This window comes from Sapajus apella, unplaced genomic scaffold (assembly GCF_009761245.1).
Source record: "Sapajus apella isolate SASKATOON/1434 unplaced genomic scaffold, GSC_monkey_1.0 scaffold20, whole genome shotgun sequence".
In the NCBI taxonomy this organism is placed as follows: Eukaryota; Metazoa; Chordata; class Mammalia; order Primates; family Cebidae; genus Sapajus; species Sapajus apella.
In genome coordinates this window covers 25,466,420-25,488,157 of record NW_022436960.1, presented here as the reverse complement: position 1 = coordinate 25,488,157, position 21,738 = coordinate 25,466,420, and the positions used below count along the sequence as shown (strand labels likewise).

Sequence of the window (21,738 nt, the reverse complement as noted above, 5' to 3'; positions counted from 1 at the left end):
AAGAAAGGAACTAAATATGAGGTTACCTAGAATTACAAAGTAGAGAAGCAAAAGATGGAGTCCGATCCCCTTAAAGCAGAGTTTCTCAACACTGGCATTACTAACATTTGGGCAGGACAATTCTTTGTTGTGGGGCTGTCCTGCGCATTGTAGGATGCTTAGCAGCACCCTGACCTCTACCCACTGTATGCCAGTAGCACTGCCAGTGTGGCAACAAAAAGCAACTTCGGACATTGCCAAATGTCTCTTGAGGGGCAAAACTGCCTCCAGTTGAGAACCATATTGCCTTAAAACATGGTATGTGCCTTTGTAGGAGCATCTTCTTTTCCTTCTGACTTCACCCATGCCACAGACACAGGAGCACAAAACGTTAGCTGGGCTCGATGCTGCGTGCCTATAGTCCCAGCTAAGCTACTCAGGAAGCTGAAGCGGGAGGACTGCTTAAGCCCGGGATGTCAAGGCTGCAGTGAGCCATGATGGTGTCACTGCACTCCAGCCCAAGTGATGGAGCAAAACCCTGTCTATTTAAAAAAATAGGCCAGGTGTGGTGGTTCAGGCCTGTAATGCCAGCACTTTGGGAGGCCAAGGCGGGCAGATCACCTGAAGTCAAGAGTTTGAGACCAGCCTGGCCAATATGGTGAAACCCCATCTCTAGTAAAAATACAAAAATTAGCTGGGTGTGGTGGCAGGTGCCTGTAATCCCAGCTACTGTGGAGGCTGAGACAGGAGAATCATCTGAACCTGGGAGACAGAGGTTGCAGTGAGCCAAGATCACGCCATTGCACTCCAACCTGGGTGACACAGCGAGACTCCATCTCAAAAACAAACAAACAAACCCTACAAAATTTCAGATTATCTAATGAGTCCAGAGAAAGAAAGGGACTCACCCAGCATCACATAACTAGTTAGTGGCAGAGCTGGAAAAAGTCAGGTCTTGTGTCTCCCACCACCGTGCTCTTTCTGTTAACCACATATCCCTGCTTTGCCATAGCACTGTTACTCTCTAACATGACATGTGCTGACAGGCTGCTGAATGCAGTCACGGAGAAGACTTGTAATGATCCTAAGATTCTGAGCAATTATTTCATCATTCTGCACTAAACCACCAGGAGTGGAAGAGAAGGCACCAAGGAAGAAATACCTTTATTAGGAGTCTAAGCATGTCAGAAAAACCCAGTTCAGTCACAGAGAAGAGAGGCAAATATTGGTACAGAGGAAGAATCCAAGTGTGAAAATAACACCTCCATCTAAATATCCTAACAGAAATGCTACTGAGTTTAGCCCGGGTGAAACTTCTGAAAGCTCCTAGTGAAATGAGATTTTTGCATAAAGAGAGAGCTCTCCAGCACTGCTGCATCTGAGCTTCGTATAAAGTTACAGGTCTGGGCTAGCAGTAGAGGAAGAGATAAAGGGGATGTCTCATCACCCAAGCAAAGTCATCTGTGTTTGAGTGAGAGAAGAGCCTTAGGTTTTTGGACAGAGTAAACTGAGGCAGCAGAGGGAAAATGGCTGAAGAAACACAATGTCTAGGCCATGTGTGGCACAGTGTGGGGGTGTCTGTGCAGTCTGGTGTGAGTGCATTTCCAGCAGGTCTTGGGAAACACTGGCATTCCTTCCTGAGGCCATTTTGGTTCCATTCTGACTTCATTCAGAGCAGAACTGCCAATGTCCAGCACCAAGTCCTGGATCATAATTAGCTGAGTTCAATGGAGTGGCCACCTTATGACACCTGCACCTCTTCCTTTCTGGAGCAGTCACTTTTCTCAGACCAAGTGAGATCTTACCCAGTAGGGGCCCAATCTAGAAATCACTCCCACCTTCATATGAGCACCAGGTGGAGAGAATCATTCTCATGAGTCAAAGCTTTAGATCTCAATCCTCAGATGATGTTTCTTGGACAGAAGATCAGCGTGACGTTATCTGTGTCAAGAGTAGCTGGCACTGCCTGTGGATAATGGGCCCAAGCGATGTGATGCCGTAACTCTCCCAAAGAAGAGCTCTCTATTTTCACAGGCAGGAAAGGAAGAAATGAGGCAGGTTTCAGGGTAGTTAATGCCACTTAATTCTTCCATCGAATTTGCTGTGGAAAGAGGAAACAATGAAGGTGAGTGATCAGTTTTCACTTATCCCTACAGCAAGGCAGAGAAAATGCAATAAAATAAGGCTTATAGCTAGATAATATAAGGAAAAGAAAAAGTAAAATCAGATTGGGAGGTGGGGGATGTTAAGAAATTTTTAAAAATATGTAGGGGAAAAAAATGAAAAAAAAAATTTTTTTAATGTGGGGGAGTTCATTTATTCAAAGATGCATTAAACACTTATTTTGTATTGTACAAACCTAATTTTGGTCATTTGACCCTAAGTTAGGCCCCAAAATACCTAACAGGGAACTAAGTTTCATATGCTGCGCTCCCCAGAGAGCTAACATCTATTTCACCCACTTCTTATTTTCAATAGCTAGGTCCCATCCATCTCCATGAGATCATACAGTTTGGATATTCTGAATCTGTAACATGTTTTCATATTTCCAATATTTAATTTATTCTACCTGCTAGGTAGGAGAAATATTTGCAAATTCATGAGGAAAGGTCTAGAAAGCTACCCATTAAACTTTTTTCCTTTGAGATGGAGTTTCACTCTTGTTGCCCAGGCTGGAATGCAATGGCATGATCTCGGCTCACCGCAAACCTCTGCCTCCTGGGTTCAAACGATTTTCCTGCCTCAGCCTCCCGAGTAGCTGGGATTACAGGCATGTGCCACCATGCCCGGCTAATTTAACAATTATCAGAGCATTACAATTAAGTCTTAGTCTGAGACCCCCATATTACCCCCCTATCATACCACATCTCAGGAGTAATTTCTGCTATTCCTTTTTTCTTCTTTTTTCTTTTTTTGTGTAATTTCTGCTATTCAAAGCAGTGCTTATGACATTGTGGCCACAGGAGAGCCTTACACCCATGTGGCTTAGCCAATTGCAATCCTTCCAGGCCTTGAGAACATACACTTGGTACTATTTTGTGAACTGTTTGTCTCCTGAGCCTGCTGAAGGGATACACTGTAGCTGCTCACCGAGCTGCTGAGAAGAGCGTCAATCTTTTCCTCCTCTACTGATCCTTTATCTACCTTACTCCGGTATGCTAACAACTGTTGACGATCCTTCAGGTCTCGGCAGGTCTGTGTACCAAAACAAACAATACAAACTCCAATCAGCTTTCTGTACAAGGGTTCTTTCTGCCCAGGATGGCCTCAAACTCTTGGGCTCAAGCAATCCTCTCTCCTCAGGCTCCTGAGTAACTGGGACTACAGGTTGTGTGCCACTGTGCCCAGATGAGGGCTTATTTCTTTTTGTCATGATCTTTGACTCAAGGCTCAAGGAGAGGCTAAGAGGCTATAGTGGGATGACAGTGGGGTCCAATGCCCACAGAGCTCCACATTGGAGAGAAGACTACAGAGCTTATTTAGCTTGATTTAGTTCTATGAATTTTCCAAGTATGAAAGTTCACAAAAACACAGAGAAACCAGTCAGAGGGCTGGGAAAATAATACAGAGTGCTAGTCTCCAAACAAACTCTTGCCAGATTATTCTGTCCATCCAGTCAAAACCGATGGGAGCACCTCAGGATCTTGGACAGAGAATATTTTAATCCCTCCTCTCCACTGAGGATCTAACTGAGGACTCTCATTTCTTGGAGACTCACATCAATGACGACATCATGGCACTTGAACTTAGTGGCTAAGTTCAACTTTGTGTCCACATCTTCCACCAGATTGACATACTCCTGTAATATCTGTGGGAAGAGGTACTTCCGATTAATGAAATTCAAAGACCCATAAAGCACAGAGCTCTACAAGGTAGAAAAGTCCTGATGAAGGCAAAAGAATTCAATATCTAATGTTCATAACTCCCGTCACCAACCATAGGACTAGTTCTGCAATGGGAATGAGGTAATGCTACACGCTACTTCCATGCTGCCTCAGTAAGCAGGAAAGAGAACATTTCCTCTGATCCTACAGTGAGATACACATGGCAGCAATGACAGTGCTCTAGATCTGATCCAGTGCTGTACTCATTGCTCCCTGAGTCCTTTCTCCATGAGTTCTCCTTTTCTATCATTTGAACAGTACATCAATATTCCACTTAGGCTAACACAGTAAATGCTACTGAGGGAGGATAGTTTGGAATTGTTTCTAAATGGGGAGAAGGGGAGAGAACTTCACTCCCTGGCCTTTTCTATTTTGAGGCCTACTCCAGGCATTGTGCTGCCTTTAAGGGAAAACAAGAGTAGATTGGGTCTCCCATCACTGACCAGTAAGAAGCTAAAAGTTAGGTCTCCTGGAATATCCTGTACCCAACTCTCTTTAGGAGCCATTACCTGCACAGGGGCATTGTTCTTGTGTAAAATTTCGACAACTCGATGGAAGCCAATGGGTGCTCTTTTCTTGGTATAACCCAGCCAGTTCTGAAAGAGGAAGAAGGGGTAGCAGCAGGTGGGCCAGACACACTCAACACATTCTATGTTTTACGATCAGACCAGAATAACATGGTGGGTGGGTGGGGATGCTGAGGGATACAGAAATAATGAGAAATGAATTTTTCAGAAAAATCAAGGGATTTGAGAGAGTGGAAATGAATCACATTTGAAATAAGTTCTTAGCTCTATAGAAACTAATGCAGGGAAAAGTCTGTGAAATACTACTGAATGGGATGAGTAACTTACTTAAAATTTGTAGTATCAACTTATCAATGTAGAAAAGAATTCCATCTTCCCTATCTTTACAAGCAAAGATGTTTATTTGCAAATTCATGAGGCAAGGTCTGGAAAGCTACCCGTTAAACTTTTAACAGTGTTTGCCCTGAGAAAGGGGGTGAGATAGACATAGGCAGATAATAAAAAAGGAACTTCACTCTTTCTATACTTTAATACAAAGTTTGATTTTGACAACAGGCACTTACTGCTTTGTTAGTTAATGTAACTAATTACATAATTAACAAATGGGAAAAAAAGAAAATTTTCAAACCCATAATGGAAAAAAAGATACTTAAAACTTAAACCAATTCATATGGAACCACCAAAGATCCCGAATAGCCAAAGCAATCAATATTAAAGAAAATCAAAATGAAGGCCGGGTATAGTAGCTCACGCCTGTAATCCCAGCGCTTTGGGAGGCCAAGGTGGGTGGATCACTTGAAGTCAGGAGTTCGAGATCAGCCTGGCCAACATGGTGAAACCCCAATTCTACTAAAAAACAAAAATTAGCCAGGTGTGGTGGTGCATGCCTGTAGTCCCATCTACTTCAGAGGCTGAGGTAGGAGAATCGCTGGAACAGTGGAGGCGGAGGTTGCAGTGAGCCAAGATTGCACTGTTGCACTCCAGCCTGGGTGACAGGGCGAGACTTTGTCTCAAAAAAGAAAAAAAAAATAGAACTACCATATGACCCTCTTTTGGGTATATACCCAAAAGAAATGAAATCATCACCTCATAAAAATACTTGCATTTCCACATTCATGGTAACACTGATCATGAGATGTTAACTATTCATGAAATGTGACTATTATAAATTATTCCTGAGAATTTAAATGTCTATAACTTACAAAAATAATAAACAAATAATTCCCTATTCCCAAAAAAATAGCCAAGATAAGGAAACAACTTAAGTGTTCATTGACAGACAAATGGATACAGAAACTATGGAACTATGGTATATATACACACACACACTGGAATATTAGTCAGCCTTAGAGATCTAATTATAAGATGAGGACTATAGTTAATAATACGGTATTATAATCAGGAGTTTTGCTAAATGGATAGATCTTAGCTGTTTTCGCCACAAAAAAATAATTTGAGATGACAGATATGTTAATTTGCTTCACTGTAGTAACCGTTTTACTATCTACATGTATCCCATACATCTTATTGTATAACTTAAATATATATAACATACAATAACATTTATCTTAAAAAAAGAAGAAAGATAACAAGTATTGGCAAGGGTGTAGAGAAAAGGGACCCCAGTACACTGTTGATGGTGGGAATGTAAATTAGTGCAGCCATCATGAAAAACAGTATGTGTTCCTCAAAAATGTTTAAGTAGAACGACTCTATGATTTAGCAATTCCACTATTGGGTATATAACCAAAGGAAATCAGCGTCTCACAGAGACATCTACACTCCCATGTTTACTGTGGCATTATTCACAAGAGTCAAGATATGGAACCAACCTAAGTGTCCACTGATGGATGAATGGATAAAGAAATTGTGGCACAGATATACAATGGAATATTATTCAGAACTTAAAAAATAAGGAGATCCTGACAAGTGACAGCATGATGAACCTGGAGGACATTATGCTAAATGAAATAAGCCAGACACAGAAAGGAAAATAGCCTCATGATCTCACTCATATGTCGGATCTAAAAAAGTCAAATACATAGAAAGTAGTTTCCAGAGAAGGGAAAATATAGGGTAAAGGATACAAAGTTGTGTAGTTATGCAGGATGAATAAATCTAGAAATCTAATGTACAGCATGAGGACTACAGTTAATAGTGTAGTATATACTGGAAATTTGCTAAGAAAGTGAATTTTAGGGGCTCCTACCACACTCACAAAAAAATGGCTAACCGTGAGATGATGGATGTTAACTGGCTTGACTATGTAATCACTTCACTATGTATATGCAGATCAAAACATTATGTTGTGCCTTAAACATACACAATAAAAATTAATTTTAAAAAAGGCAAATCGAACTGGAAAAAAAAAAAAGGCAAATAATAGAGGCATGACTACCAAACTCAATGCAAGGTCTTTGACTGGATCCTAATGGAAAAAATATAGAAGCAAACCAAACCAGCTATAAAGAACTAATTTAAATATGGACCATGATTAAATACATGATATTATTGTACTAATGTTAATTTTTTTAAAATAATACTATGCTCATGAAGTATTACAGGAGAGGTGTTAGGATATCTACAACTTACTTTCAAATGGTTCAGAAAAGAAAAACACACAGGTGTAGAAAAAGAGAAAGCATATATGGCAATTTGTTAATAAATTAGTGATGTGGATAAAGACTATTATACTATTATAGTATATATTTGATTTTTATGCTACATGAACTATAAAATTCATTCTTTAACTTTTCTTTCGGTTTGAAATTTTGGAAAATAAAAAGTTGGAGGAAAAATGTAAACCAGTAACTAAAATTTAGAACATGATACGACCCTTCTTTCTCCCAAGGCCTCAGCTGCACTAAACAGTTCCAGGGCACACACCTTTGTGGTAAATAGGGCATCTACATCATTCCAGGCTCGAAGCTTGGCACGAGCAGCCAGGGCTGTCAGCACATACTGTTTGTCTGGGATCTGGAAAGCAGAGACCAAGAAAAATTAAGGGGAAGTAGAAATGCATCACTGGAGGTGCTTGAGAATTTTAGAAAAGACAGATATTAAATATTTCCTGATATTGACTCTGCCCCTTAAAATCAATAAACTTCTCAGATCAAAAATTCCTTAATTCCCCAGTTCAAAAATTCCTTAATTCCCAAACCCCACACTGCTATAGGCCATTCAGTCTTCTCTCACTTTCCCAGGCTCATTCCTTTCTACCTTTAACCTTGAATATCAAATGACTTACTGTACAGGGTTACAAAGCAACATCCACTCCTTGTAGTAACCCTGATAACTACTTTCACAAAACACTGACCAATTTATATCTACCTTAAATGTCTTCTTCAGGTTGACAGGACTGCTGAATGTCCCCTAGGATGAAAGTGAAAAAGGAACTTTAGTTATATTGACTTTCCCATGTACCACCCAAGCTCTTTCCCACTACAGAGACCTTCTACATCATACTCTGTTGCCATTTAAACACAGAAATTAATTTCATGAAAAAGCTCCATTGGGAACAGTCAGATACCACTATTATGCTGGCTTATCAGGAACTGAATTAATAAGTATGGTGCTTTTTCCCATTTTCTGCTAATCCAAGTAAGGGAAAAATGTCTACCTGTGATCATGGAATCCAAACTTCTTTGAAAAAATTAGAAAGCAAAAAGAGTGGCTGAGCGCAGTGGCTCACACCTATAATCCCAGCACTTTGGGAGGCTGAGGTGGGTGGATCCCTAGGTCAGGAGTTTGCGACCAGCCTGGCCAACAGAGTAAAACCCTGTCTCTACTAAAAATAAAAAAAAATAAAAAAAATAAAAAGGAGTATCCCCAGCTACTTGCACTCTGCTGCCCTTCTCCACACCATGCTAATCCATTTGAAATCGTGGACCTTTGAACAGAAACTTCTGCAGTAAACAGCACCAGGGACAGAACTTGCTTTGCTAGCATGCCAGCTCACTTGAAGCCACAAACCTTAATAACCTCTTTTCCTTCCTGGCCAGATGAACCCTCTTATCCCTGGTGAGGGCCAGGAAAGCTTCCAGGTAGATTTCTGAGAACTGTAGGTACCCGTTATTAATAAAGTACATAAAAGTACTGGATTTAAACTATGTTCTTTTTGTGCAACGAGAGTTTGTGGAATCTTCCATATTTTGCCTGTACCTCAGCCTCCGTGTAGTGATAGAAGCAGGAGTAGAAAAGTGTTGTCACTAGTGGCATGTTGAGGATGGAAGCTTTGCGGGGGTGCTTTCGGAAGATCTCAGTCTGTCCTGCTGATTCTAAATGGCGATCATTTGCCTGTGGTGGAGTGAGCCAAGTGAAAACAAACACATAAACAACGTCCATGGAGTAGAGGCAGGAGAAAAATCTTTTAATACTATAGCAGTGTGTTTCCCACCCTACGAATGAAACAAAGAGAAGAAAAAGAAATTGCCTAGGATATCCCCAGGGTAGTTTAAAATCCAAAAAATAATCATGGATCCAAGTTGGATGGAAACAAACAAAACTGGTGATGACATGGGAGATTTGAGATGAAGAAGAAATACTTCCAGGTTAACAGCTGGTAAGAGGAAAATGGATCATAAGAGCAATGGAGGAAGGGGCTATTGTGTAAAGGGAGAAAATGAAAGGCTTTCAGAAACCAACAAATGACCCACGTGCAGAGCATAGAAATCTCCTAGATGTTGAATGGCACTGAGCCTGGGCACTGAAGCAGAAGATGTAGAGATGAGGAGTCTAACCTCAATAATGATCTGACGTTCCAGGAGCGTGTAATGGTCCTGTATGTGTGCAGAATCTTCTGCTGAAAATGGCAAACTGGTAGAGTGCCAGAAGGTTAGTACCTTTCTCTATTCAAAAAAGGAAACAAACCCAACTAAACCAAATCACCAGCATAAGAGGCTCATGGTGTCTCACAAGTCTGATCTCAGTTTACCTTTAGAGTCCCTTAAAGGAAGAAAGACATAGCATGTGAATTTCATATTAAAGGTTTTCCCAATTCAAGAGGGATCTTGAAAGTCCAAAAAATACTTATAGTCACTCATAATTTTGCTGATAAATGAATTAGAATCTTCTGATTTGGGGAGTTGGAATATTTGGTGAATGAGTCACAAAGCTAATGAGTGAGCCTAGGCAACTGCCCATTATCCACATCCCAGTAAAATTCTGTGGCTTGTGCTTCACTTTACTAAGGGGACACTTAGATTTGTTAGCCACTTTTTTACTGCAGAGTAAAAAAGGTAAATTAAATTACATGGCATGGTGGTAGGTTTATAGATTGGCAAATATCACAAAGGTCAAGGGTCTCATCTTCAACAATGCATTACGTTTTTATACATGAAGATGCTGAGGGATAGCATCTTGCCAAAAAGTCATGTGTTCAGTCAATGGGGAAGGCCAGGAATAGAAGCCAGATTTTAAATGTCCAGTCCACAGGCCTATCCTTTAGAAAGTGTGGGCCGGGCGCAGTGGCTCACACCTCTAATCCCAGCACTTTGGGAGGCTGAGGCAGGCAAATCACAAGGTCAGGACATCAAGACTATCCTGGTCAACATGGTGAAACCCCATCTCTATTAAATATTAAATACAAAATTTAGCTGGGTGTGGTGGCATCCACCTGTAATCTCAGCTACTTGGGAGGCTGAGGCAGGAGAGTTGCTTGAACCCAGGAGGCGGAGATTGCAGTGAGCCAAGATCGCACCACTGCACTCCAGTCTGGTGACAGAAAAAAAAGAAAGTGCTGCATTATTCCCCATACTCCACTCCCTCCAGGAAGAATTCTGAGATTTAATTACAGTATTCTAGATAAGTTTGAGCCACAGTGAATTTTTAGAAGAGAGAAAGAAAGATATTATAAATTCCAATTACTTCACTATTTTAACTTTTCTCCTTGTTTTCTAGAGGTCATATAACATATCTCAGTATTTGGTAACACTAAATGGATTTCACTGATATAATCAAATGTCTATATATGAAGCCAGGAAATCATGTCACATGAGGAATGGTTGAAACAACCATGAGCACTGAACCTGAAGAAGCAAGGACTACTGGGTAGCCTCTATACCTGTCTTGAAAGATACAGGGAAGCAAGTTTCAGTTAACATAAGGAAGCCCTTTCCAATAATGAAGGTTGTTCAAAAACAAATTGAGCTGTTTCAACAGCAGCGGGCACCCCGTCACAGGAATACGATATGAGGGGCAGGGTTCTGTAAAAATTTAAATTCTGGATGAAAGCTTGCCCTGGATCAGTGGTTCTTGGACTTCGGGGTTTCAAGGACCAGTAACACTGAAAAAAAAATACATCAAGTCCCTAAAGTATTGCTATCTTTTTACTACCTAAGGTCATAAAAAATGGTACAACTCATTTAACTACCAAATAAGGGAAGAAAAGTAAGGACAAAATCCTACAATAAAAGATAATCTTTCAAATTAAATAAATTTAGCTTTAGAAAAAAAAACTCTCTATATTTGTCTTTTTTTTTTTTTTTCTCAGTTTACCACCAAGCAGTGGAAACTGTTGGGGACTAGTATGTGAAAACCACTGCATGAGATGACCTTTAATGATGCTGACATGATTCATTGCTAGCCCGTCCCTTCCTACTTATCCATCCCACCCTTTTTTATTTTCTTCATTCCTTCTGTGTAAAGGTATTTATACTTAAAATCATTTCTCCCCTATACTTACCCAATACAGGTCTTAAGAAATTCTTTTCGTTTGTCAGGGTCCTGAATGTTCAAATGCTCTCGATAATGAGATAGCTACAAAAAGCAGAAAAAGGTTTTGAGGTATTTTGTCTCCTCAGATGAGGGAGATAGCTGAATAACTGAACTTCCCATGCTTTAAAAAAATAAATTCTTCATAGCTGGGTATAGATGGTTATTGGGGTGGGTGGGTGGGGGGTTAGGCAAAGAGTGACTAAAAATCATTAGGTTTATCTATAACTGCACTGTATAATACAGCAGCCACTAGCTACAACTGGCTTTTAAAATTTAAATTAATTAAAGTTAACACTAGCCACTTTTTAAGAACTCAATAGCTACATGTGACTAGGGGCTGATATACTGGACAAACATGGAATTTTGGGTTTTTTTTTTAGATAGAGTCTCACTCCTGTTGCCCAGGCTGGAGTGCAATGGTGTGATGTAAGCTCACTGCAACTTCCACCTCCCGGGTATGATTCTCTTGCCTCAAGCCTCCCCAGTAGCTGGGATTACGGGCGCACACCACCACAACCAGCTAATTTTTGTATTTTTAGTAGAGGCAGGGTTTCTTCATGTTGGCCAGGCTGACCTCAGGTGATCTGCCCGCCTCGGCCTCCCACAGTGCTGGGATTACAGATGTGAGCCACTGTGACTGGCCCAAATATGGAATATTTCCATCATTGTAGAAAGTTCTTTTAGCAAGTGCTGATCTATAATGAAGCACTAAGTAGACATAGTACCGAGCTTTACCCTTGTTTCATTTTAGCCTCAGTATTTAACCAAAAATGACTATTTTGCTTTAGCTTTAGATTTTGAAAAGTCAAAGAACTAAATACCTACTTCAGTGTTATTTCTGGCATCCCTGACTATGTACATGATCAATAGTAGTATGATCATGTAAATATCCAACAAATTACAATATCAGTAATACAAGAAGGGCATGTCATTCTGACTCACTGTTCATAAATATTCACAGATTGACCCAACAGATGTATATAAAAATGTAAATGATAAACATAAATATATATAAAAATGTAAATGTAAAAATGTAATAAGATAGAATAACAGAAATTACATAACATAATCCAATCTTTGTAAAATATTTCATATAAAATATTTGGCAAAAAATCATTGCTAATATTAAAGAAAGTAACCTTTAAGAGCTATAGTTAATTTTTTTGTTACTCAATTCCATTTTAGCCTCAAGAAAAGTTCAGTCTTTCAAGAAAAATTCTACTTGGGAAACTTTCATATTCCATGAGGATACACTAAAAGTTTTGCGACTTCCAAAGTTTACGAGGTTAAAAAATCCAAATTTATATACAACAACATGCATGATATATCATCTTCAATTCAAACATGAGTATAAGGAAAACAAAGTTTTAGATAAAAATGAGTTACCCGGCCGGGCGCGGTGGCTCACGCCTGTAATCCCAGCACTTTGGGAGGCCGAGGCGGGTGGATCACGAGATCAAGAGATCGAGACCATCCTGGTCAACATGGTGAAACCCCATCTCTACTAAAACTACAAAAAATTAGCTGGGCATGGTGGCGCGTGCCTGTAATCCCAGCTACTCAGGAGGCTGAGGCAGGAGAATTGTCTGAACCCAGGAGGCGGAAGTTGCGGTGAGCCGAGATCGCGCCATTGCACTCCAGCCTGGGTAACATGAGTAAAACCCCGTCCCAAAAAAAAAAAAAAAAAAAAAAAGAGTTACCCAAAACATTTACTCTCACTAATCAAATTCAAAACAAAAAACTTTATAAGAATGCTGTAAGAAGAAAAATACTTAGGTTTTAAATTTACACAGATTTAAAAATGTAAACAAGCAGCTTTTCAAGTGTTTACTACAGGCTGCCAATCATTTTCAGTTGATTAAGAAAAAAGACATTTCAGATTCTCCCATGCTTTGAATATCAAGTACAAGTTCCTTTCAGGAAACATGTTACTGAGCCAGGTGAGATGGCTCACATCTGTAATCCTAGCACTTTGGGAGGCTGAGGTGGGAGGATAGCTTGAGGCTAGGAGTCCGAGACCAGCCTGGCAAACAAAGTGAGACCGTCATCTCTACAAAAGATTTTTAAGAATTAGTCAGGAGTCGTAGCGTGCACCTGTAGTCCCAGCTACTTGGGAGGCTGGGGCTTGAGCCAGAAGTTGGAAGTCTGCAGTAAACCGTATGTAAACTACATGATCACGATCACGTACCCCTGTACTCCAGCCTGGGTGACAGTGAGACCCTGTCTCAAAAAAAACAAAAAACAAAAAACAAAAAACAAAACCCATGTTACTGAAAAGCATTTTCAGTATAATACATATTATATATATAATTATATTATGCTGTGCAAAGGTTAACAATATTAAATGTGCCAACTGAAAGTGTGTATCGATATCATCACAAATGTGTTGTACAATAATTAAAAAAGCAATCCTGCCATCAACAATGCTGAGAAATTCTCCTTTTTTTTTTGAGATAAAGGATTGTTCACCCAGGTATGACCTCCCAGACTCAAGTGATCCTCCCACCTCAGCTTCCCAGGTAGCTGGGACTACAGGCATGTGCCACCATGCTTGGCTAATTTTTTAAACTTTTTGTAGAGATAGGGTCTCACTATGTTGCCCAGGCTGGTCTCCAATTCCTGGACTGAAGTGTTCCTCCCACCTCAGCCTCCCAAGTGCTGGCATTACAGGCATGCGCCACTGTGCCTGGCTAGAAATTCTTATTCCTGCATTATGACAAGGGGGTTTTTTTGTTTGTTTGTTTTGTTTTGTTTTATACAAATTGCCAAAGTTGTAATAATACAATTGAGTTTTTAGTAAACTTTCAGATTTATTCTTGTATTCCAGGAGTTCATTCTATGATTTTGAAGATCGGCCAAAATTCAGTCTTAACACTTGGCCATTGAATTCTCAGCCAAAATGTGCACTGGGTATAGCATCAATTTGACCTATCTTCCTTCTTGACCTATATTGGGTTTCTTATCCTCTCAGCCTTGAACATTTTCTTTGTGAGAGGCCAAAACCCCAAAACTCCTACCAACCAGGACCTGAAAACAACCAAAAAACAAATTACAAATTGACCGGGCCAATGTTCACATATTTATTATTTTAAATTTATTCATTAGTCCAACCAAAAGAGCATATAAAAAGAAAATACATCATTCCAATTAAGTTTTCAGGTTTCCTAGGTGCCTCTCTCTTCTGTATATAATCAACATCTGTATATAATCAACATCAAAGGAAATAGTTCAATCAGTCTGGGATCTTGGAGGCTGGGATTTGGCTTAGATTTGTGTTTTCTGTGTTTTGTTTTTTGGTTTTTGGTTTTTTTTTGACAGAGTATTGCTCTGTTGCCCGGGCCGGAGCGCAATGGTACAATCGTGACTGACTGCAACCTACTCCTCCAGGTTCAAGTGATTCTCCTCCCTCAGCCTCCCAAGTAGAGGGGATTACAGACATGCGCCACCAGGCCTGGCTAATTTTTGTATTTTTAGTAGAGACAGAGTTTCACCATGTGGGCCAGGCTGGTCTTGAACTCCTGACCTCAGGTGATCCACCCACCTCGGCCTCCCAAAGTGCTGGGATTACAGGCATGAGCCACCATGCCCGGCCTAGATTTCTGTTAAACAGGTCCCCAACTGAAAAAAAGGCCACACTTACCGCAAGCTCTTCTGTTCTATCTAGGAACCTGGGAAGAAGCAGAAGGGGGCAGGGCATTTGTATCTATTGATGTGTGGCAGGATAACCTCACAAAATAGAGTGCCTGCTCTAGGAGAAATACAATTCAAACTCATTTCCCCCTATACACAAGATAAATAGTTGATCAGATGTCATTGTTCCCCTGGTCCCTCTGGCTGAAAAAAAAGCAAGAACAAGAAGGTATTGCAAGGAACTAATAACTCTGTTATCAGTCTGACAGAGAGGTTCAGAGGCTCCACCTACTCTAGCCTACAGAAACCTTGTTGCTGTTGTTTTTAAAATTAAAACACTATTCTCTGTCAATACAACCTTGAAAATAGGTTTTCTATATTGTTCTTTACTGTTTTCAATGGACAGAGTACAATGTTTTGTCGCCCCCAAAGGCTTTGGTAAGACCTTGCAGTACCAGGACTTTTGTCTTCTGATTCTTTTTACTCTCAACAGACCACCAACATTAACGTCACCACTTTGACATGGAGGTGATGCCTGATAAAGCCTTGTCGGTTGGAAAGAGGAAGGGAGGGAAGGAGGGAGGAAAGCAGCAGCCAGCCTCCGTGACATGTCTTCTTTTGCAAATTCCTGGCTAACACTTGTAATCTTGACCCTAACCAGGTAGCCTGCTTTTTCCCACCTCAGTCTTTTGGGGAGCTCATTGCTGTGCTGGAGTCACTGGGTAATCAGAGTCATCTTGGGTCACATGTTAGCCTAAACAGAGGTTCTAACCCTTTCTCTGACACTGAAGAAAGGGCATCATATGCACACATTTTAATCCAAAGGTGGGAAATAGTCCCCACTAACTGGAATTAGTTAGGCAAGAAAAACGTGACAGAAGACCTCAGCCCTCTTTACCCCCAGCAGACATGCATACCTCTCCCCTATCAGAATCCTACCTAGTTTCACAGGCCCATGCAAATCCTAATCACTTCCATGAAGCTTCCCTTGGGTATCCTAACTGAAAATATCTTCTTCTTCTCTTCTACTGTACTTCCCACTGGTATCACTTAGAATCAAATAATAACAGATACCTTTATTCTAGGCCTTTTATGAGAAAAACACTTAATAAATATTAATACTACAAACTAGGTATTATGCTAAGTGCTGGTTCACATACTAGCTCTTCATCTTCATCATGAGCCTGTGGGTAGGTGTCATCATCTCCATTTGATAGATGTGAAAACTGCATGAAGAGGGTTGGTAACTTGGCCAAGGTCACTCCATGAGCAATGTGGTAGAACTATAATGGCATTCAATCCAACTGTGCGTGACTCCACAGCCTGGTTCTTAACCTTGCACCTTATCATAAGCTCTGCTGTACTGCTAGTTATCTCCTCACCCTTCAACAGCTTGTCTTCCAAGTATTTCTAGGAAAAGGGCAGTTGGTGTTTTCTATTCCTTTGGATCCTTCAGAGTGCTCTGAAATAAGTACTTACTAAACTTTATAGACTAGGCAATCAGTTCTTACCTGAAGAGGTCTAACAGCAGCTTTTGATCCCCTATTTCCTTAAGGAAGTGGATAAGATGTCTCAGGGCAATCTGTCGCACCTCCAGCTCTCGGAAGAGAATCTCTGGCAGACAGGCAGGAGTTAGGTTGAGAAAGATTAAAACCTATTAGTCAAGGGTGAAACTGGAGTCCCTACTCACACATTCCAAACACTATCTCATGAAAGCCTAACAAAAGCTAAGAATGGTTTACTCCTATGTCTTAATTCACCATGAACACACTCTATGGTCTTGGGCAGCTCAGAGCCACTGAGTCAGCTTTTCATTTCACACCAACCCAAACAGCAGGCACTTAGCATGGACTCTGACTTCTTCAAACCAACACAGCCATCTGTCTGTCCAAGAAATAGAGGGGGCTCTGTGGTTAATGCAGTCATCACCCTAAAGGATGCCCTCAGAGGTGTGATATGGGCTCTGAAGTCTCAGGCCACCCCCGTTGTCTCTGAAATAGACTTGACTGATGAATTCTGTTATGAAAGGCACATGCCAGTCTCCCCTCAGATGTGGCAGAGATCTTGCTGACTGAAGCCATTCTCACCTTTGCTCAGTGTCCTCTTGAGGAAAATCAGAACCTACAGGAAAAGAGAACAAAGAATGTGCAAACTTTACACACAGAGCCCTGCCCTGAGCACCTGACATACAGACACAAGGCCAGCAACTCAATAGGAATCCCTGCAGTTACAGCCAACAGCTCTATATGTGATGGAAGGAAAAGCAATGGATATCTGGAACTGAGCTATGTCTTGAGAGTCCACACGCCCGTGCCCATGCTGCTGAGAGACACCTCTCTCTGAAAGAAGATATGCTCACATCTCTCCTCCCTCAGATTGTTTTTTATAACACACAGTAGCCGACCTTCTGTGTCTTGGTTACAATTAAGGGTTTCACACAGGCTGGGCATGGTGGGCTCATGCCCACAATTCCAACACTTTGGGAGGTGGAGGCAGGAGGATCATTTGAGCCCAGGAGTTTGAGATCAGTTTGAGATCAACTGTCTCTACAAAAGAATTTAAAAATTAGCCAGGCAAGGCCAGGTGCAATGACTCACACCTGTAATCCCAGCACTTTAGGAGGCTGAGGCTGGCAGATCACCTGAGGTCAGGAGTTTGAGACCAGCCTGGCCAACATGGTGAAACCCCGTATCTACCAAAATACAAAAATTAGCCAGGCATGGTGGCATATGCCTATGATCTCAGCTACTCGGGAGGCTGAGGCAGGAGAATCGCTTAAACCTGGGAGGCAGAGGTTGCAGTGAGCTGAGATTATGCCACTGCATGCTAGCCGGGGTGACAGAGAGAGACTCCATCTCAAAAAAAAAAAAAAAAAAATTTAGCCAGGCATAGTGGTATGCTACTCGGGGAGCTGAGGTGGGAGCATCACTTGAGCTCAGGAGGTTAAAGCTACAGCGAGCCATGGTCACATCACTGCGATTCAACCTGGGTGACAGAGCAAGACCCTGTCTCTAAAGCAAATGACCCACAGGGTTCCACACTTAATGCATGTGACACCAGCTAAGCCCTGATTACTGAGCACAGATTACTGAGAATCCTACGCTTCCAAGGGGAATCCAGGATCTTTACTTAACATTTAACACAAAATGTTAGTCTATTTGATTGGATTTTCAGAAAGTAGTAAAAACAATAAACAATTCAACAACTCACTGCAGTAATGACGTTTCCATCATGCATGCTTACTGCCTCTTCTAGGAGTTGTAGCTTGTCCTGTAAGGAGCGGAATCTCTCCAGTGAGCAGACCTGGCAGAATAACACTAAAATCAGTACATAAGGAAGAAGACAGTTTTCTTTATTTCTCTGTTGCCGGATACTGAAGAACGAGCAATAATGAAAGGAAATGTGCCCACGGAGAGTCTCTTTATTTTTACACTATGGTCCCCAGCACTTATAAAACAGTAGGTTTCCACCACCCTCTCTAGTTCAGCCCGCTGTCCTACAAGATACTAATGTCCTGAAGTCTTGATAAAGCCAACAAAGATCACTCGTCCTTTTTTTAGGTATAATTTGCATACAGTAAAACCTCCCCTATTTAAGTATAAAGTTCAGTGATTTTTGACAAATGTATATCTCCAAAAACCACTAAGATGTATTCTGACAACAAAAATACAGAACATTTCCCTCACTCAAAAAGTTTCCTTGTCTACTCTGACATTAATAATACCAGTCACTAGTTTTGCCTTTTCTAAAATTTTATAAAAATAAAATCATACAGCCAGGTGTGGTGGCTCATGCCTTTAATCTCAGCACTTTGGGAGGTTGAGGTGGGCAGATCACGAGGTCAGGAGTTCAAGACCAACCTGACCAACATGGTGAAACCCCATCTCTACTAAAAATACAAAAATTAGCTGGGCATGGTGGCACGCACCTGTAGTCCAAGCTACTTGGGAGGCTGAAGCAGGAGAATCACTTGAACCTGGGAGGCGGAGGTTGCAGTAAGCCAAGATCATACCATTGCACTCCAGCCTGGGCAAGAGAATGAGACTTTGTCTAAAAAAAAATCATACAATATGTATTTTTCTATATCTAACTTCTTCCATTCAATACTGAATCTACGTGTTACAATGACTATTAGCCTCTTCCTATTTACTGTCAAGTTGTTTTCTATTGTATGTGTATACCAGTTTATACACTTACCTGCTGATGGTAACTTGTGTGGTTTTCACTTTTGAGATTTTTTGTTTTTGTTTTTTCTTCCTGAGATGGAGTCTCACTCTGTTGCCGAGGCTGGAGTGTAACGGCACAATCTCAGCTCAATGCAACCTCTACCTCCCAGGATCAAGCAATTATTTTCCCTCAGCCACCTGAGTAGGTGGGATTACAGGTGTGCACCACCAAGCCTATTTTTTTTTTTTTTTTACTTTCAGTAGAACTGGGATTTGGCCAGGCTGGTCTCGAATTCCTGACCTCCCACCTGCCTCAGCCTCCCAAAGTGCTGGGATTACAGGTGTGAGCTACTGCACCCGGCCCACTTTTGAGTCTTGTTTGAGTAAAACTGCTACAAATGTTTGTGTACAAGTCAGTATGGATGTCTGTTTTAATTTATCTTAGATTGTAAATATCTAAGAGTGAGACTGCTGGGTTATATGGTAAGTATATATTTACAAGAAACTGCCAGACTATTTTCTGAAGTAGTTTTACCATTTCACATTCTCACTAGCAGTGAATGAGAGTCCAGTTACTCCACATCATCCCAATGCTTTCTATGATCAATCTTTTAAATCCAGCCATTTTAGTGGCTGTATATTGGTATCTCTTTTTTTTTTTTTTTTTTTTTTTTTTTAAGATGGGGTTTCACCATGATGGCCAGGCTGGTCTTGAACTCCTGACCTCAGGTGATCCACCCTCCTCAGCCTCCCGAAGTGCTAGGATTACAGGCATGAGCCACAGCGCCTGGCCTGTATATTGGTATCTCATAGTTTTAATTCACATTTTCTTTAAAAATATAATTTTAAGTATCTTTTCAAGTTACTATTGGCCATTCGTGTATTTTCTTTTATGATGTCTGGCCAACTCTTGTGCCAACTTTTTATCAGATTGTCTATCTTCTTATCATTGGGCTATAAGAGTTTTATTTTTTTGTTTTTCTTTTCTTTTTTTTTTTTTTTTTAATACAGGGTCTCACTGTATTGCCCAGGCTGGAGTGTAGGAGCATGATCATGGCTCAGTGCAGCCTCGGCTTCCTGGCTTAAGCAATCCTCCCACCTCAAGCCTCCCAAGTAGCTGGGACCACAAGTGAGTGCCACCATACCTGGCTAATTTTTATTTTGTAGAGATGTGGTCTTGCTATATTGCCAGTTTCAACAGGAGTTTTATATATATTCTGGCCAAGTGCAGTGGCTCACTCCTGTAATCCCAGTACTTTGGGGGGCCGAGGCAGGCAGATCACCTGAGGTCAGGAGTTTGAGACCAGCCTGGCCAACATGGTGAAACCCCATCTCTACTAAAAATACAAAAATTAGCCAGGTATGTTGGCAGGCACCTGTAATCCCAGCTAGTCAGGAGGCTGAGGCAGGAGACTCACTTGAACCTGGGAGGCGAAGGTTGCAGTGAACTGAGATGGCGCCACTATATCCAGCCTGGGTGACAGAGGGAGACTCCCATCTCAACAACAACAAAAAAGAGTTTTATATACATTCTGGATAAAAGTCTTTGTGTTTTGAAACTACTTTCTCTAAGCTACAGTGGTCTCTTCATGGTTTTAACAGTGGTTTCTAAAAAAGTAAAAGTTTTAATTTTGATGAAGTCTATTTTACCAATTTTTTTCTTTTATGGTTCATGCTTTTTGTGTCCTAGGTAATAAATCTTTGCCTAAGCCAAGATCATAAATATTATCATTTATATTTTATTCTAGAAATTTTACAGTTTTAACATTTAACTTACAACTTACATTTAGATCTATGATCCATTTTATTTATTTTTTCATTTCCAATCCTTAGAACCTGTGAAATATGATCCATTTTTATCTGTTGTTTTTTTTTTTTTGAGACAGAGTTTTACTCGGTCACCCAGGCTAGAGTGCAGTGGCACGATTTCGGCTCACTGCAACCTACGCCTCCTGGATTCAAGTGATTCTCATGCCTCAGCCTCCTGAGTAGCTGGGATTGCAGGCACATACCACCACACCTGGCTCATTTTTATATTTTTAGTAGGGACACGGTTTCACCATGTTGGTCAGGCCGGTCTCGAACTCCTGACCTTGTGATCCGCCCACCTTGGCCTCCCAAAATCCTGGGATTACAGGCATGAGCCACCGAGCCTGGCCCATCTCTTCTTTTTTAGAAAGAGGGTCTCGCTCTCATCCAGGCTGGAGTACAGTGGTACAATCACAGCTCCCTGCAGCCTCAACCTCCTGGGCTCAATTGATCTTCCTGCCTCAGCCTCCTGAGTACTGGGATTATAGACACGTGCCACCACACCTGGTGTTATGATCCATTTGGATCTATTAGTTATTATGATCATTGCCAATTCTACCAAAATTGATTTGCACACTTAGGGCAATCCCAATTAAAATCTCAGCAGCTCTTTTGTAAACACTGCCAAGCTGCTACTAACATCTATATGAAAATATAAAGGATCTAGAATAGCCAAAACAATTTTGGAAGAGAAGAACAAAGTTGAAGGTTGAAAGCTTCAACAAAGCTGAAGTACATTGATTTCAAGATTTATACAAAAATCAAGACTGTAGTATTAGCTTAAGGATAGAAAAACAACCCACTGAACTAGAATAAAAAGTCCAGAAATAGGCCCATACATATATGATCATTGATTTTCTTTTTTCTTATTTTCTTCTTGAGACAGGGTCTACGCTCTGTCGCCTAAGCTGAAATGGAGTGGAGCAATCTCAGCTCATTGCAGCCCCCACCTTCTGGGCTCAGGCAATCCTTCCATCTCAGCCTCTCAAGCAACTATGACTACAGACATATCCTGCTATAAAATTATCA

At 40.9% G+C, this 21,738-nt stretch overlaps 1 protein-coding gene across 6 annotated transcripts in view; it reads right to left on the bottom strand.

Moving 5' to 3' along the window:
- Positions 1–1,112: 1,112 nt before the first annotated feature.
- The window catches only part of VIPAS39 (VPS33B interacting protein, apical-basolateral polarity regulator, spe-39 homolog), a 32,074-nt gene continuing 11,448 nt past the window's right edge, over positions 1,113–21,738 (bottom strand). For all 6 annotated transcript variants that reach the window (XM_032287740.1, XM_032287743.1, XM_032287739.1 and 3 more), the window contains 13 exons: positions 17,945–18,037; positions 16,822–16,855; positions 16,246–16,348; positions 14,745–14,772; positions 11,073–11,146; positions 9,130–9,205; positions 8,552–8,686; positions 7,721–7,762; positions 7,277–7,366; positions 4,373–4,459; positions 3,698–3,787; positions 3,070–3,174; positions 1,113–2,080 (listed from right to left, as the gene is read on the bottom strand). In XM_032287740.1, coding sequence (XP_032143631.1) covers positions 2,060–2,080; positions 3,070–3,174; positions 3,698–3,787; positions 4,373–4,459; positions 7,277–7,366; positions 7,721–7,762; positions 8,552–8,686; positions 9,130–9,205; positions 11,073–11,146; positions 14,745–14,772; positions 16,246–16,348; positions 16,822–16,855; positions 17,945–18,037 — 978 coding nt within the window. In that variant the 3' untranslated portion in view covers positions 1,113–2,059. The remainder of the gene's footprint in view (positions 2,081–3,069; positions 3,175–3,697; positions 3,788–4,372; positions 4,460–7,276; positions 7,367–7,720; positions 7,763–8,551; positions 8,687–9,129; positions 9,206–11,072; positions 11,147–14,744; positions 14,773–16,245; positions 16,349–16,821; positions 16,856–17,944; positions 18,038–21,738) is intronic.